The following is a 15,983-nucleotide window of genomic DNA, read 5'->3' as shown; positions in this document are numbered from 1 at the left end:
GATCTTCTACCAATGATGACACATGTTTCCTGACTGATTATTGATACATGAATGAACTTGAGATTAAACTGAGCTTTGATACCACAAACATCCATAAACGCTGCCAATCAGCCATAACTGCTTTAAATAGCCTGAGCACACTGAAACAGACTGGTGTTCTTGTTTTGAATGTTTTCTGTACAGACTGAAACGAATGTCCTACATAGAGGATAATAAAGAATGAATCTGAATCATTCCACCACTGTATCTGGCAGAAACATATATTTCTTCTTGAGGCAATTCATAGGCAACAACATTTTGTTTTTAATGTGATACAAATGGCCGAAATGAAAAAAATTATAATTTCTCAGTGCAAATATCCACTTGATGACACATTTAATATTTATTTTGTGTTTCAGTGTATAGATGGCTGCAGCTGGACTGGTGTTGATACAGTCTGTGGAAACTGGAACTGCAATTGTCCATTTTCCAGTGTTAATGCTAACTATAAATTGTATAAAAGTGTATTATTGTTGTATGATATTTATTTGTCACACACTTGTAGATCTGCGGCCTCAAAGGATGACGTGTGAAGAGGAAGAACGTTTGACAGACTGAAGGAGCATTTCTCTTCTGAAGCTCTGAGGTAGGATATCTTTCTCATTAGCTGCTGTGTATTTTCTTTAGCGTCGTTATGAACGTCTTGAAAATTCATGAAGTTATAGGTTATGGTCTGTAACGGACCTTCAGACAACATGCAGTGTGATTTACACTAATATCATTGTCTGACGAGACGAGGTCGAAGACTATAAGAATATAAATGGACACACATCCCTATGATGGATCATGTAGTGAAACCAGAAAAATAACTTAGTAAGGAATATTTGTACAGTACTCACAATGCTGGAACACATTATTATGGCCCAGTTTGAGACTGATAAAAGCAGATGCAAGGTGACACTTGTGGCTTAAAAAACAAATAAGGACTTGACTCAACAACTAAGGAGCCCATCAGGGTTTTTTCCCCCTCAGGAATTCTGGGAAATGAAGGCAAAACAACATTGCAACAAGTGGAACAAACTATTTAATACAATTACAAAAGTTTGGCACAAAGCTGGTTCACAATTTACAAGGAATATTAAAGAATAAATACCGTGCTGTATTGTATATTACTGATTTAAGTAAAGTAGTTAATCTCTGTTTCAAAAGAGAAAACAGGCCCTCATCTTTTCTGCGGTCATTTAAATTTGATAAAAAAACCTGGTGTGGTTAAACATTTGCAGAATATATAGAAAACCGATATAGGAAACCAGTACCGCAAACAATTTCCTAAGGGACAGGAAGGCCCTGCTGTTGCCCCCACTCAGACATCTGGCTCATATGTGGAGAAAGTGGTCCGTAACATGTTCCCCTGGGGAAGAGAGAAGGGAAGTTAGTGAGACGCATCACATCGATATGACTGATTTACTTCATATGTTTATGACCCAACATTTCCGCAATTAAATTGTCTTAAAATGACCTATGCGATATATTTTCTCGAGTGTACCAACATTATCCCAAATGTTTCTGAAAATGTTCAAACTTTAAGAAATCCATCATTTTAAATCAAGGTAGCAGTTTGTTTCATTTAATGACGACACATCTCTTTTGCACATGCGTCAGCGTTGTGTTAGTCTACCAGAAGCTGTCATAAAGGTTTTTAGCAACATTTTTACAAAAACAAATGTTTGGAATTGATTTGAAGTTATTAGTGAAACAACATTAGCAGCAACTCGGCTCGCAGCCCCTCTGGGATGTTATTTGTCTGCAGCAACGTCAGAAAATGCTGATTTTAACGTGAAACCTCTGCAGATAATTTGGCTCCTTTTAATAATAATAATAATAATAATAATAATAATAATAATAATAATAATAATACATTAAATATTGTGCGTCTAAGAGACCCGTTGTCGTGGTAGCCGATTCATAGTAAGTAGAGTATAATGAATGAAATCACTACTGCCTGAAAATCAGCGGATCACTTTATTAAGCATCTTGACTTTTTAATTTATGGCTAGTCTAATGCAGTACCTGTGTACAGCAGGCTTCTCCTCTATGCTCAGTCATCCTTCTTGTTGTCTATGAGCTCCTGGGCCTGCTGGGCTATCCTCAACTTCTCAGCACGCTCCTTCTTCAGGGCCGCTTCTATCTTATTACTCTGGTAGATCTTCACCCCGGCGAACGCCAAACACAGCAGCAGTGTCTTCAGGGCCAGAATGTACAGCAGGACGGGGACATTGTCCAAAGCCTGAGGATATACAGAGTTTATGGTTAAGGGGGGCTTTGCATTTTTTCTGCCTCCAGACAAGATCAATGCACATTTCTGTGGAGGTTATTGCTGCTCTGATTTCATAACCGTTTTTAATTTAACTTGTTTATTTAATTATTTGTTTTTCTTCCAGACATACCTTTAACACTAACTACGGGACACAAAAAATAACGTTTTCTCCTTGCTAAAGTTGACTGTGACTGGTCAATAGGAATAAAAGGTGGAAAAGAAAGCTCTGGAACATTCAGGGTTCCTGAAGATGTCCTCCCTCCCCCCCCCTCCCTCGCCTCTTACCCACCAGGGGCCTCAGCTGTCCAAATGGGAGGTGGAAGTAAATTTAGTCACATAGAGAGGAGGTGGTGTGGGAAAGAGATGACAGCTGCAAACCATGTGCATTCTGGGCTTTTGGTTGTACCAGGCCATCTCCGCAGTTTTCGTTGCCCAAAGTTTATTGATAAAGATTGCTCACATTACTAACACCTCATGACGTTTCAAATCACATTGTCCAATTTACAGTACACCCTTTAATTCGGCACACGTATACTCCATAAAGAGCCATTTATTTAAATTGTAACATTTACAACTGCTTACCTGTCCTTAACTATGGGTTAGTGTTAACGCATCTCCAAGTGGAGTGTCGCAAAAGTGTCCCGTTTGTTAAATGTTACACATTCACTGCTTGCACACGAAAATAAATGAAGGAATAGAAAGACGGCATTACAGGCATAGACACTGTGTAACTTGTGGTTAATATTTAGTATTGTAGTTAAGTGTGTGACAGTTGAGAGTGAGACATAACGCGAAACACGCAAACTCACTGAGCTGTAGCAACGTTAGAATCATGCTAGTGACAGTTGAGACCACGTACGCTTTAAAACAAAGGAACCAGTTACGAAACATGCATCCGATATCTATAAAACATTAAATTAAAGTATATTTACCTTCCAATTGATCATATTGCGTCTGTAGTGTCGAAGTTTCTTGTTTACTGTGACAACCAGGGTTGACGTTAAGGTATTAACGCTCCTCGGAAGAAGGCGGGGCTTGACGTGAAGAGCCAATCCGTTGGACGTAAATTGTGCTGCATTCAAGAAATGCGTGGACTCAAGCGTTAAAAGTATATGAAGTCGTTTTTTACCAAATCCAAAATTCAATTGTAGCTATCTAAATAGTAGTACAAACACTAGATACATGCTTACCCTGCTGGTTGTTTTATTTGAATGCAGATAGAGTCCTGTAAGAAATGTATTTTGCAATACACTAAGGTCACTTTGGATTCCTCGGTATCCGGCAACAGTCCCTGCAGAAGGCCCGCCTCTCAATTCATCCGATTGGACAGTGGTAAAAAAAAACAACCCGCCGATGACGTTGGCATTTTTCCGTTACGTCAGCTCGTTTCTGCAATAACGCAAGGCTCGTAGAATGAAAAAACGCGACGCACTTTGCGACGCAACAGCAGCGAGCAAAGCTCTTCACTGTCAAATTAAAATGGAAAAGAGATAATTATCATACGCAGGTTGTGTCAGGAGCATATTTCATGTAGAAACATGACCACCTTGAGGCATGCGTAGTCACGGTGGCCGAGAGGTTAAGGCGTTGGACTCGAAATCCAATGGGGTTTCCCCGCACAGGTTCGAATCCTGTTCGTGACGATCATTTTTCGTTTTTATTTTAAATGAATATTGCTTTGACCGACAGTAAAGCAACACTATAGGTTTCGTGATGTACGTTTCACGACCCATATAAAAGTTTTCCAGACAGGGATTTAGATCTCCCCTAAGCACATTGCACCACAGATAAGATGGATAGGATATGGATATGGTTTATTCACTGGGTGAATGGGATACATGTAGATTAATGAAATAATTTCCTCCAGTATAGTGGGTTAAATCTAATGTGTCTATACATCTTTCACAGCTGTCTGGCAAATACATGTACAAACAGGAAGAGGACTCAACAAATAAAGAGAAAGGACATACTGCAAATATTTATGTTAATGTTTTAAAATGTAAATGTATGCAAGATTTTGGCCAGACCCAAAACAGAGCACTATAAACATACTTTTAGGATCAGCAACACTGTAAACTAGTTTAACATTGAACCTGGCTGCCCCACTGTTCCTTCCTCTCTATTTAAGGCTCTACAGACTGGTCTTGCTTTTTATAAGACACGCTAACTAAATCACTACAGCCATAGGAATTATGTTGTGGTAACACCCTCACATGTAATATGTAATGCAACCTTCTTGAACAATCTGGAAGTAAATGTTTAGTACACAATACAAACAGAGGCATCATATTTTGTTGTTTTGTAATTAGAATAAGATTGTCATTGTGAGACAAAGTAAAAACACAGTAGATGCATTCTCTTGCACCGACATACCATACGTACCATTTCCATACAAATGGAACATGAAAAATAAAAAAAGATGCAGTGCATGCAGTGCATCTCCAGCTACATATAGTTTATATGATTTCAAAAAAGGTGCACATGCTGTCAGCTCAGAAACACATGTTGAGAATGAAGAAATAACTTAAAGTACAGCTTGATCTGTGATGTACAGCGAGCACACACTGATCTTTTGGCTCACTGTGCATGTGCAAAGACAGAAGTCCACTAATCCTTTATATTTAGGTGACTGGAAATCAATTTCTGTACCTGTCTACTTACTGTAACCATCTGTCCAAACGTTATCCATCCATCCTCCATCTGTTTATCCAAAATAACATATCAATCCTACCACATACTGAACCCTTCACCTACACATATTTATGTATTCTCTTATTGTAAATACATCCCATGAAAAACTACAATGTATTTTCTGTGTAGCCAAAGTCAGCTATATCTTATTTATTGGTGTCATAGAGCTCCATTGTTGTCCAAATACTATTTAAAGCAACACATCAACACACTCAGTCACACATACATGTGCCTGCTGCCAGAAATACTCATGTGGATTAATAGTCCCCACTCCCCAATGTAATATTTCCTCATGTTTGACAAAAATCCTATACTCACTTAAATCTATCTGATAAGCTTTCACTTTGGCAATTTGATCCAAGTATAGTTCAGTGACAAGGATCCAGTAACATCCCTGCATCTCTAAATGTAACAGCAGTGGTGCAACGCTTCCCTGTGCTTTATATTTTCCTTTATAGTAATAGTGATCATGTATCCTCAAGGTCCAAACCACCATCTCAACCTTCGGCCTGCTGCACCGTGTGCAAGTAAGCTTCCATCGGGAGTCAATCTTTTCTTCATTTGCAGATCTAGAACCTTGATGCGAGCGATGCTTCTTCATCATGCTTGTGTCGGTCTGTTTTGAAATAGTACTGTTTTGCTTGTGTCCCTTCTCTGGGTGGTATTTGCATTAAATATCGTCCTGCCTGCGTTTCGTTTCCTGTCTTAAAGTATTTGCAACTAGAGGTAGGGTGTTGCTGTAAATATCTTCCCCTGTTCTTTTTGTAAGCCGTGCCAGTAACAGCAAAAGAGGACAGTCCCTGCAGCGTTACAGCACTTCCTGTCTTCATGCTCAGTGAGAGCAGTGAGAGGTTAAGGGAGGTGAAGCTTCGGTGTTGTAGCGTTTTCTCTCTCGCTCATAAGCGTGAGAGTGGAAGTGCTCAGTAGCGCCCCCTGTGGTTCGTCCTGGACATGGTGAGGGGCAGAGAGACGGAGGAGAGAGAGGAGACCTCCCAGTAGAGAGAGCGAGACAGGAAGAGCTGGTAGAGGATCACCATGGAGATGGACTGGCAGAGGATCACACCAATGGTCACCACCTGCAGAGAGGGAAGGTGAGGTCGAGTTACGTTATTAAATTATAATAATTGTCCAAATCCTTGTTGATTTTATTTATTATATATTCACTTCAATGCTAGAATGTTTGCGTGTTCATACCTTCTCCCCCTGGTGCGCGCTGAAGATAGCGGACGTGAGGAAGAGGACGGGATGGCAGAGGAACCACAGGAAGCATCCCTGCAGAGAACACAAGGGTGACCACCTGATAGGAACATATTCGTGTGTCTGGAGCGTACACTCGTGTACTGTGTGTTGTACCTTGGCGAAGCAGAGGTAGAAGTCTCTCTTCAGGGTGCTCCTCTCGGTGGAGATGATCTGGTAGAGGACAGACGCCAGCAGGAGGGCCAGGCCCACTCTCAGAGCTATGAGGAGGAGACCTGCCAGATTCTGCTGGGTGTGGTAGCTGTGATGTTGACTGTCTAACTCCGAGTACTGCTCCCACAGCAGCAACCCTCCCTGAAAATGACACAGTTTCATTCTCAAACGTTCCACTATCATCTGATCCTGATGTATTTATGTCAAAACCACAGGTAGGTTTGACCACGTTCTTACTTTTTCCTTAAATGCTGTCCTTCTTCTTCACTCATCCTGAACCATATCAGTGTTACCACATTTCATTTACACTCAAATTCTCCATCAAACTGAAGTATTAGTATAAAAACTAGGGCTTTACATTTGAAGCTTCTTCTAAAGGTTTTTGAATGTAGCTTAGAATGTGTTCAACAAAATCCAAACAAAACTTGATTCAGCGTAATAAATGAGTAAGTCTTTCTTTAATGAATGTAACTCGTCAGTGCATGCCCCTCTTTGTGTGCAGCAGTGGGAGAGTCAACAGTTTATGACAACAAATATGGATTGAAGCAGAATATTTGCTGAGATATTGGAAATGTTTGGATCACGCGAGTCGGAAACAATGCTACGCAGCCACCGCAGGAATCTAATTCTACAAATAGTAAAATACTTATATTAGTGTAGCCTCATTTTTATCTGCAACTGTGCAGAAAAAAAAGTGCAGCATTCGAAAGAGGATTACAAATTTGAACGTCAATGTCTTAATAATTACGTTTCAGTGTAACCCTGCGTACCTGCACAACGACTCCTCCAACAGCGACAGCCGTGGACTTGGGAGTCTGTTCCCACTGCAGAGGTCTGGACTGAGGCTTCCTTCCGCGGCTCAGAGTCCAGCCCACACACAGACTCAGTAACATGTACAGCATGGACACCTGGGACACCATATCCCAGACTGCACATGGAACAGGAAGTGGAAAAGAAGAGGGCACATAACATAACAAGACAGGTAAGTTAACTAAATCAAGCTTCAGAAGCATTTATAAATATAGAACGTATTTAAGTGGAACTTACACTCGGCCAGGCTGCCCATCAGAGGAATACCAATACCATCTCTGGAGTACCTGCAGAGCACAAGAGGAGCGAGCAGGAACTCGAGTACATAAGATAAATACAGAATGGCAAAATAACACACTGTAAATCACAAAGCTGAAAACATTCAAAGGCTACTTGCCTAGAAACTACATGTGTACTGGTATTGGCGATAAACGTGACATTTAATCGTGCAGTGAAAATCTGATATCGTGCCAGACATAAAATGAATATAATAAGAGGAGGATGAAGACTCTCCACTTCACCTACATTAACCTACATTTGGCTGAACTGCTCACAAGCTAAAAAAGGTTGGAAACGACGCTGCTAAATATTTAAATTGCAAGTCATTTTCATTCACACTTCCAGGCAGGTTTGTCAGATTCTACCTGGCCAAGTGGATGAAGTTGCAGAGAGCGGAGCAGCCCTGTAATGCCAGCACCATGGTCAGCACTTTGAGGATAGTGTGCATGGGGCCTCCTTTCCTCAGAGCCTGGTACAGAGGCTGGAAGTAGATACAGCAGGCTATGAAGTAGGCCAGCAGCAGGAGGAAGTAAAAAGTATGGAGACCTGGGAGAGAGAGAATAAAACGAGTTAAGGGGAAACATTTAGTCACACATGAATGATGCAGATCTCTGGAACAATCCGCACATCTTCCAAAGACTGACTTTTACATATTTGGCACAGCATGTTGCCAACCCTTATGCACACTCTACCCTTTAAATATTTAACATCTTTTTTTTATACAAGCATAAAGCAGTGGATGTGGTAACCTCAATTTAGACAGTAAATAAGGTTTAATAAACCTTTAATGCAGATTTGTGGAAAACAAACTCCCCACTTTGATGTATTAATGATTGAATACAAAATGAAAGTATTATTCGGGATGTCTGACCTGCCTCCTCTGCGCTAAAGTGCTCCAGAGGATTTCCAGCCGAGTCGGCGTTGAACAGCAAGACAGTGAAACTGAGATCAGCGTGAGAAGGGATCACTACGTTTTCCTGGAGACAGAGAGAGAAGAACAACAAACTCAGTACCAATATAACTACTGAAACTAAATAAAACTTTTGTCCAGCTCAATTTTTGTGCTTTGTGTTTATTTATTTGGAGTTAAAGTTTTCACACTGGCAGTTTTTATCATGTGTGTTTTCATGAGCTGCCAGTTGGATTATTACTACAAGGAGGTTATGTAGGTAATACACCCTCTGGGGATAAATACCTCATACAACCACACTTTAAAACATCCACACTATCCCTTTAAAGTGGGGTTAGTTCCATAGCAGTCTATGATGTTACCTGACATGTATATCTGTCAGCGTACAGGACCAGCCAGGCCGTAGGAGAGGCCTGGCGAGGGATCGTCTGGTTGTGTTCGTCTTCACTGAGAGAAACTGAAGCAGGAGGACACACACAGTGAGGTGAGGAATACAATACAGTACATTCAATACAGCTGCATCACATCCATGACATCAGCTCTGTGTGTTAGTGAGCGCTGGTTCTTCTTACTGGTGAATTCTGCTTTGACGAGCCTCTCAGAGCAGCTGAGGTTGTCCATGTCTAGGTCCATGTCCTGATACAGCAGCAATCTGGACTCCTTCTCTGTAGCCAGAGCAGAGTTCTCCAGCCTGCACACCAGCAGCCCATTGTAACCTGCAGACAGACAGAAACAGGACATATATTCATTTATTAGATTTCATAAGAAAGACTGTGTTTAATCCACTATGCTTTTCACAGATATAGTAATAGTTAAGTAGCCTGGTTTGTAATTTATAAGTCTAGTTTCAACCTCAAAAACACGTGTCCTGCAGCAAGTCACTAAAGCGCTCTCTGAAAGTGACACTAAAAAATCTGATGTTAACTGTGACAAAGAAAGAAACAGGATAAGTAAGGTTATTAAAAGGACTATCCCATGGGTGAGCCAGTGGCACAAAAAAACAGTGATTTGAATCAACACATCATCATTACGCCATGTTAACAACGAATACTGGATATCAGCTAACCCTGTCACCGCTGAAATGACACGTTAGCATCATTAGTATCGTTGACGTTACCTTGGTACATGAATTTAGTGATGAACTGGCCATTCTGCTGTCTCGCTGCTTCGCTCCTAAAATGTCCCGTTACACTTTTACCAGAAGCCCCAGAATTAAGCAGCACTACAGCTACAAGTGTGGCGAATAAATACGACATTGTTCTCCTTCTGCTGTTCAACGTTATCGAGAAATAAACGTTAGCTCATGAATTCAATGAGCCACGAAGCCAGAAGTGAACCAGCTTGACGTCAAGTAGGTCAACATTACCGAAGACGTGACTGGAAGTTAGGTGTTTCTTTACACAAATAAAAGCTCCATATGTCACACTTTGGGTAAGTGCAGAGTAATGTTAGAGTATCGACTCACTCGAAACACCTAAACGGCTCTTCCCAAAATATGCTTAATTTAGGGCACGTCCAAAATGTGTGACTATGGTTGCCAATTGGTGTCCCACAATTTCTTCCACATTTATTTTGAAAGTATTTTCCGGACGTTCCACATCTATTACAGCTCACTTGACTGTGTTGCCAGTCCATGTCGGCACTGTTGACAGTTTGATTGATTTGGGATTCACACAATCAAACAGCGCGTCATATAAAACAACCAATCAGAGAGCAGAAACCAGTTTATACGGAATAAATATCCCGCCCCTTTTCAACGTGTCAACACTGCCGTAAAACGTGCAGTGACTGTCGCACAGCACACCTTGTATCTAGTGTACTGAACTGTTCTTTTAATACATTCATGGTATTACCTGTTAGCTAGGAGGCGCGGCAACGGAAAATAAAAACGATTAATATGTCGTTATTATGTCTGTTGTGATGATCAGAAGATGGACTTCAGCATGACTGTTTTGGTGACTGGAGGCTCTGGATTCATGTGAGTTCATGTTATGAATTGAGAATGATAAAGATGTGACTGTTATCCATTAAAGAGTTATAATTATAAGGCACTCCCTCGCTCTTCAGTTACTAACGTTACACGACGACCCCTTAAAACAAACTATTACAGTTTTCTTCTATAATTTCTGTCTTTGTTAATGATTTTTCAAACTCTTCATACAGTGGGCTACACTGAGTTCAGTTCCTAAATGCGGAATATATGAATACTGTTACTATTGTAAATCATATTACTGGTGCATTAACATGTAAGCAGCAGTTTCTTGTACCATGCATCTGTACGCAGTGATGGGAAGTAACTAAGTAACGTATATTTACTTAAGGTACTTGTACTTTACTTGAGAATTCCCACTTTCTATTGTACTGATATTGTACTTTTTAGTCCACTACATTTATTTGACAACATTAGTTACTTGTTACTTTGCAGAAAGACATTTTTGATCTCAATGGGACTTCTTGGTAGAATAAATAAGATCTGATTCTGTCATTTTATATACTGCTGGGTGTTTTTTGCAGTATCAATACGGCTTTCTGGTGCGCAGTACAGTGCAGTATTGAACATAAGTACAGAAGGGTAAGTGTATCTCTCTCTCTCCCTCCAGTGGCTCCCATCTTGTGTGTTCGCTGGTCAACAGACACCCTGACTGGAGGATTATCAACCTGGATGATGTAAGTCTTCCCTGGTGTGTGTGGTGGGGCTATATATACCAAATATATAGATGTATGTATTTCAGTATGTTGTCTGTCCTGTAGCTGGATTACTGCTGCAGCCCTAAGAGTCTGGAGAGTGTTGAAGACAGAGCGAACTACACCTTTATCAAGGTGAGAGATACTGACAGTATTAGTAGATTTTAGTTTGTTATTCAGGGTAACAGTTACTATTACTGTTAGAATAACTAGAGGTTTAACTTCTATTCTACTCCTTTCTTCAACAGGGGGATGTGTGTAACTCACAGCTGGTAAATCACATTTTAAACACAGAAAACATCGACGTGATCTTTCACCTTGCCGCCAAAACACACGTCGGTGAGCAGCAGGAGTTTGATTGCGGATTTTACTGTTCTATTAATAATCAGCCTTTTGGTGGAAGAACTAATCAGATCCTTTACTTAAGTAAACGTAGAAATGTTATGGTCTTAAAATACTCCATAAAAATTAAAAGTCCCAAATGGAAAATGTTACTTAGGTAGAAGTATTACCAGCTAAATGTATTTAAAGTATCAAAAGTAAAAGTACACAGTATGCAGAATGGCTCTTTTTACAGTATTATAGAATATTATTATTCTGTTTTTATCACCAACACAAGTCATATCTTTTTAATGTTGTAGTTTGTACAATACTTGAGTAAATGTACTTTGTTACATCGTGGTCTTTTTCTTCCCCTTCCCTCGCTCAGAGTCCTCATTTGAAACTCCGTCTAGCTTCCAGCGTGTTAACATCGATGGGACCAGAGTTTTACTGGGAGCCGCCCATCAGGCGCGACACCAGCTGCAGCGCTTCATCTACGTCAGCACTGATGAAGTGTACGGAGCCAGCGTGGATCAGGTCCGTGAACAGGGATTCATGGGATGCCCTGTTGGGATGGTTTAGAGCAGGGGTGTCAAACTCATTTTAGTTCAGGGGACACATGCAGCTCCATTTGATCTCAAGTGGGCCGGACCAGTAAAATCAGAGCATAATAACCTCTAAATAACAACAACTCTACATTTTTCCCTTCGTTTTAGTGCAAAAAAAGTACATTCTGAAAATGTTCACATTTAATCTTTTTACAAAACATTATGAACCTGAAATTTCTTAAGAAAAAAAGGTGCAATTTCAACAATATTATGCCTCATTTTATCATTTACACATGTGCATTTACAGATCACAGTGTATCTACAAAGACACACAACATTTTGTCACAGGCATTCGGAACAGTATTTTACTTTATGATCAAAACAACTCATTTTTACACTTTGCAAAGACATCCCGCGGGCCGGATTGGACCCTCTGGCGGGCTGGTTTTGGCCCGCGGGCCACATGTTTGACACCCCTGGTTTAGAGTCAGCTAGTGATTTGGATATTTTGGGTTTGTTGTCGGCAGGTGTTTGATGAAAGCAGCCCGGTGAGGCCCTCCAACCCGTACTCTGCTACTAAAGCGGCTGCAGAGTACCTGGTCAGATCCTACTGGGACAAATATAAGGTACGCACGCACACAGGCAGGGAGGAAGCATCTAATGCAGGGGGGGGGGGGGGACAGATTCCTTACATGCTTTGAGATTAAGTTAAGGTGCAAACTAAATATTGTGTAGTCGTACACAATGTGTCAGTGGGACTTATTTGCTTCAGTAGGAACACGCTTTTGGTTTCAGAGCAAGACTATCTACAAAGTGTCTGATTGGAAATACACTGGATTTGCAATTTTACTCAGATTACAAACAACAGATCCAAATGTTGTTCCTCACAGTTCTTTGTATGTTAAATCCTGCTCTGTGTATTACCAGCTTCCCATCATCATTACCAGGAGCAACAACATCTACGGGCCGAGGCAGTTCACCGAGAAGGTACAGCGCCCTGACTCTCCTGATCACCGATTGGTCCATTTGTACAATTCTTTTTGTGAGGAGGCTTGTGTCTGATTTATGTTGCAAACAGGTGGGACCTCCGGTAGCATGAAAGCAATCGTTTGACATGTAAACCTGTTAATTGTAAAGCAAAATCTAATTATTTCAGCAACACTGACGGTATTTGGATTCAAGTCTGCTGATCATTTTTCACGACGCTTGATTGGTTGTAATTATGTTGCATCTGACACGACTCACCTGTTGGAGAGGTTGGACAGTCACTGAGCCGTTGTTACGCTTCTGCATTGCAAAAGAATAAAGAGGTGCAACTTTAAAAGGCATTTTTACTTTGAAATGTCGAGAATAAAGTCTAACTTTCAGTATATGCTATTAGTAATGCTAGTTTGGTTTATTCTCAAAAGTTCAACTTTAAAATGTAACTTTCTGAAATTGCAAAACAATGTTGTAATATTCGCTGCCTGTAACTAACTTCTAAAACCAGCAGACATCTTCTCGATCTTGCAGGTTATTCCGAGGTTTCTCACCCTCTTGCAAATGAACAGGAAATGGTAGGTTTATTTGAACTTTATTTTGAAATGCTTTTACTGATAAACCAGCTTCAGTTTTTGTTCGTCATTTAGAGAAAAACTAAACTGAGTAAATCTAGTTTCAACTCTTAAGTTTCTCCGCTCTGCCGCAGCACCATCCAGGGAACCCTCCCTAAATCCCGCCATTTCCTGTTTGTCGATGACGCCATCAACGCTTTCTGGCTTGTTCTGGAGAAAGGGATTGTGGGGGAAATCTACAATGTGGGAACAGGCTGTGAGATTCCCATCATGCAACTGGCCAGGGAACTTGTTAAGATGGTGGGTTTAGGTCATTTGTAATTCAACCAAATCACAGCAGGTAGCAGATGTTCAGAAAACTCAACGTTTGCGTTTCAGGTGAAGAATGTGCCGGACTCTGAGGTGAACGAATGGCTCGAGTTCGTGCCCGACAGGTGAGAAAACTAGTGCTGGCAAATAAACTGACATATATTGCTATTTTTACTTAAGTTAAAGATGAGTATTTTGTCCACCACTGCTTATTGAAAACAGTGAGCTAAGTGACCTTTGACCTCTGCTCTACAGGCCGTGTGTCGACCTGCGCTACCCCATCAAATGTGAGAAGCTGCAGCAGCTGGGCTGGAGAGCGGAGGTTTCCTGGGCTGAAGGGATCAGACAGACTGGTACAGAAACACACACACACACACACACATTAAACGCCCTAATACACAGCAGTTGGACGTTTTAGCCCAAATTATCTGTAAAAAATAAATACTCAGATTAAGAACATTTTTACACAATGGTTCCCTCTTTATAATGTGCGCCATGCGTGTGTCTTTTAGTGAAATGGTACCAAGACAATCCAGACTTCTGGTCTGACGCAAGCGAGGACCAAGAAGAAATCAGGATCCATGTAAATAAAGACAGCGGCAAAGCGGTGGGCTCACCTGTGCCCTGCTGCTTGACTGACGGGACGCAGAGAGACGCCGAGCAGTGACCTTTCTTCTACAAACTAATCATTTCAAACGACTGATTAACGTCAACAAACAAATACTGAAGACATGAGCACACGTCGGTCTCGCTGTACAGAATAGTTTATTATTCTCAATTGTTTCTAAATGATTGTTGGACCAACAGGACCTGAAGTGCCTGACAACAGGAAGCCTCCCTTTAACCAAAGCAACGTTTCCCCTGGAAATGAAGGCACTTTATTTAGATATTAATTACAGATTCAGCTGCTGTTAACAAGCATCAAACGTGTGACAGTTCCTGAATGTATGGTGACACTTTTTGAATGAATTGTGAACTTCACACGGTGCGTTTAAGGCTGTAAATCAGTGACTGAATTGGGGGAAAAGATTGATTGAACAGGTAGCTTGTAAATCCAATGACCGCATACTGTAGTGGTGGTGCGTTCAAAACAGGGGACACAAGTTTTACATGTACTGAAGGTCACTCAGGAAACTCAGGACGCCAGCGCTGCCAACATTCAGCAAAGTTAGGTAGCAAGTTGTAGCAACTGTAGGTGCAACTTTAGTCACTTTTTAATTTAAAAGATATTTCTATTTTGTAAACGCAGTCGCCTTATAATGAAAGGATGAGAAGGGAACTCAGTCTTTGTTTATACACATTCTAAAGAGTATTTTATACAATGATGTAAACTGTATTTAACTGCAAATAAACGTGATTATTAATAACTTCAAGGTGCTTTTCTCAAACATCTAAAATACAACACTTTTAAAAGACACAGAAGAAGAAGAAGTCAAAACCATGTTTACATTTGCAAATCCAAACCTTTATTTGTGGTAAAATCAGAATAGATGCACAATTATTTTTTTCTCTTCGTGCAGTGCTCCTCTTCGTGCACAACTGCTAAACTAATACATAAAGCAAATCCTACCTACCAGGCCGGAGGTGCCGTGTGTCCACATTGAGGGGTCTGGCCAGTCAGTAATGATGACAACACTGAGCTTTATCTCATTTCAATTCAGTCACTAAACAGCAATCATTCCTAAATACATCTACACGCTTTTTATTTTTTTGTAATAACCCTCTAATGTTTATTGAATTGAAAGTAAAAAATAAAGCTGCACGGTGTTGCATTTGTTTGGTGTCCCCACCTTGTTTTCCAGAAGAGCCCAAACTTATTGTCGCAAAATGTTTTGTTTATGCATACAAAAGGCGGTTAGTCGCTTTGCTTGGGCCGCATTGCATTCTGGTCCATTGAGGCTGTAACTGCAGAATGTCATTCTCATGTGAGAGCTGGATGAAGACTCACGGATCAGCTACAAGTTGCAATAAAAATTCATGTAAAAGACACCTGGATGGACGTCATCAGGTCATAGTTTCCCCATTTCTGACTGGCCAGAAGCTCCCCACATGAGCATCAACACACAGACGCCTGAAAATATGCAAATCACAACAACATAGCAATAGAACCACAGTTAATTCTGTGTTATGAAGACTTTAAAGATCACCACTTGCCAGACATTCACAACAAG

At 40.7% G+C, this 15,983-nt stretch overlaps 3 protein-coding genes, 1 long non-coding RNA gene and 1 other non-coding gene across 6 annotated transcripts; 3 read left to right on the top strand and 2 right to left on the bottom strand.

Annotated features, from left to right (window-relative positions):
* Positions 1 to 1,044: 1,044 nt before the first annotated feature.
* smim11 (small integral membrane protein 11) lies at positions 1,045 to 3,380 on the bottom strand. The gene is made up of 3 exons (XM_029448919.1): positions 3,229 to 3,380; positions 2,050 to 2,266; positions 1,045 to 1,390 (listed from the first exon to the last, which is right to left on the bottom strand). Exons 1-2 carry the CDS (start codon positions 3,241 to 3,243, stop codon positions 2,078 to 2,080), a joined length of 204 nt encoding a protein of 67 aa, XP_029304779.1. The 5' UTR covers positions 3,244 to 3,380; the 3' UTR covers positions 1,045 to 1,390; positions 2,050 to 2,077.
* Positions 3,381 to 3,857: 477 nt separating this feature from the next.
* Positions 3,858 to 3,939, top strand: trnas-cga (transfer RNA serine (anticodon CGA)). The gene has a single exon. It is a non-coding gene; the product is annotated as a tRNA-Ser (tRNA).
* A 333-nt stretch (positions 3,940 to 4,272) lies between these two features.
* gpr180 (G protein-coupled receptor 180) lies at positions 4,273 to 9,881 on the bottom strand. The gene is made up of 10 exons (XM_029448762.1): positions 9,514 to 9,881; positions 8,969 to 9,112; positions 8,759 to 8,853; positions 8,358 to 8,463; positions 7,852 to 8,032; positions 7,445 to 7,494; positions 7,168 to 7,325; positions 6,341 to 6,538; positions 6,182 to 6,259; positions 4,273 to 6,063 (listed from the first exon to the last, which is right to left on the bottom strand). Exons 1-10 carry the CDS (start codon positions 9,650 to 9,652, stop codon positions 5,908 to 5,910), a joined length of 1,305 nt encoding a protein of 434 aa, XP_029304622.1. The 5' UTR covers positions 9,653 to 9,881; the 3' UTR covers positions 4,273 to 5,907.
* LOC115019430 (uncharacterized) lies at positions 5,938 to 8,542 on the top strand. Its single transcript, XR_003833482.1, has 4 exons — positions 5,938 to 6,078; positions 6,207 to 6,612; positions 7,153 to 7,379; positions 8,378 to 8,542. It is a non-coding gene; the product is annotated as an uncharacterized LOC115019430 (long non-coding RNA).
* tgds (TDP-glucose 4,6-dehydratase) lies at positions 8,643 to 15,876 on the top strand. Of its 2 annotated transcripts, XM_029448789.1 has the most exons (13): positions 8,643 to 8,880; positions 10,325 to 10,374; positions 10,997 to 11,063; positions 11,148 to 11,216; positions 11,330 to 11,420; positions 11,791 to 11,939; positions 12,478 to 12,576; positions 12,878 to 12,937; positions 13,463 to 13,506; positions 13,638 to 13,803; positions 13,882 to 13,937; positions 14,068 to 14,165; positions 14,325 to 15,876. In XM_029448789.1, exons 2-13 carry the CDS (start codon positions 10,328 to 10,330, stop codon positions 14,477 to 14,479), a joined length of 1,101 nt encoding a protein of 366 aa, XP_029304649.1. In that variant the 5' UTR covers positions 8,643 to 8,880; positions 10,325 to 10,327; the 3' UTR covers positions 14,480 to 15,876. The 2 variants fall into 2 exon arrangements, with proteins under 2 accessions (XP_029304649.1, XP_029304639.1); XM_029448779.1 differs by lacking the exon at positions 8,643 to 8,880 and having other exon boundaries at positions 10,060 to 10,374.
* The last annotated feature ends 107 nt before the right edge of the window (positions 15,877 to 15,983 follow it).

This window comes from Cottoperca gobio, chromosome 2 (assembly GCF_900634415.1).
Source record: "Cottoperca gobio chromosome 2, fCotGob3.1, whole genome shotgun sequence".
In the NCBI taxonomy this organism is placed as follows: Eukaryota; Metazoa; Chordata; class Actinopteri; order Perciformes; family Bovichtidae; genus Cottoperca; species Cottoperca gobio.
The sequence above is the reverse complement of the archived record's forward strand: the minus strand, read 5'-3'. Positions and strand labels throughout refer to the sequence as shown.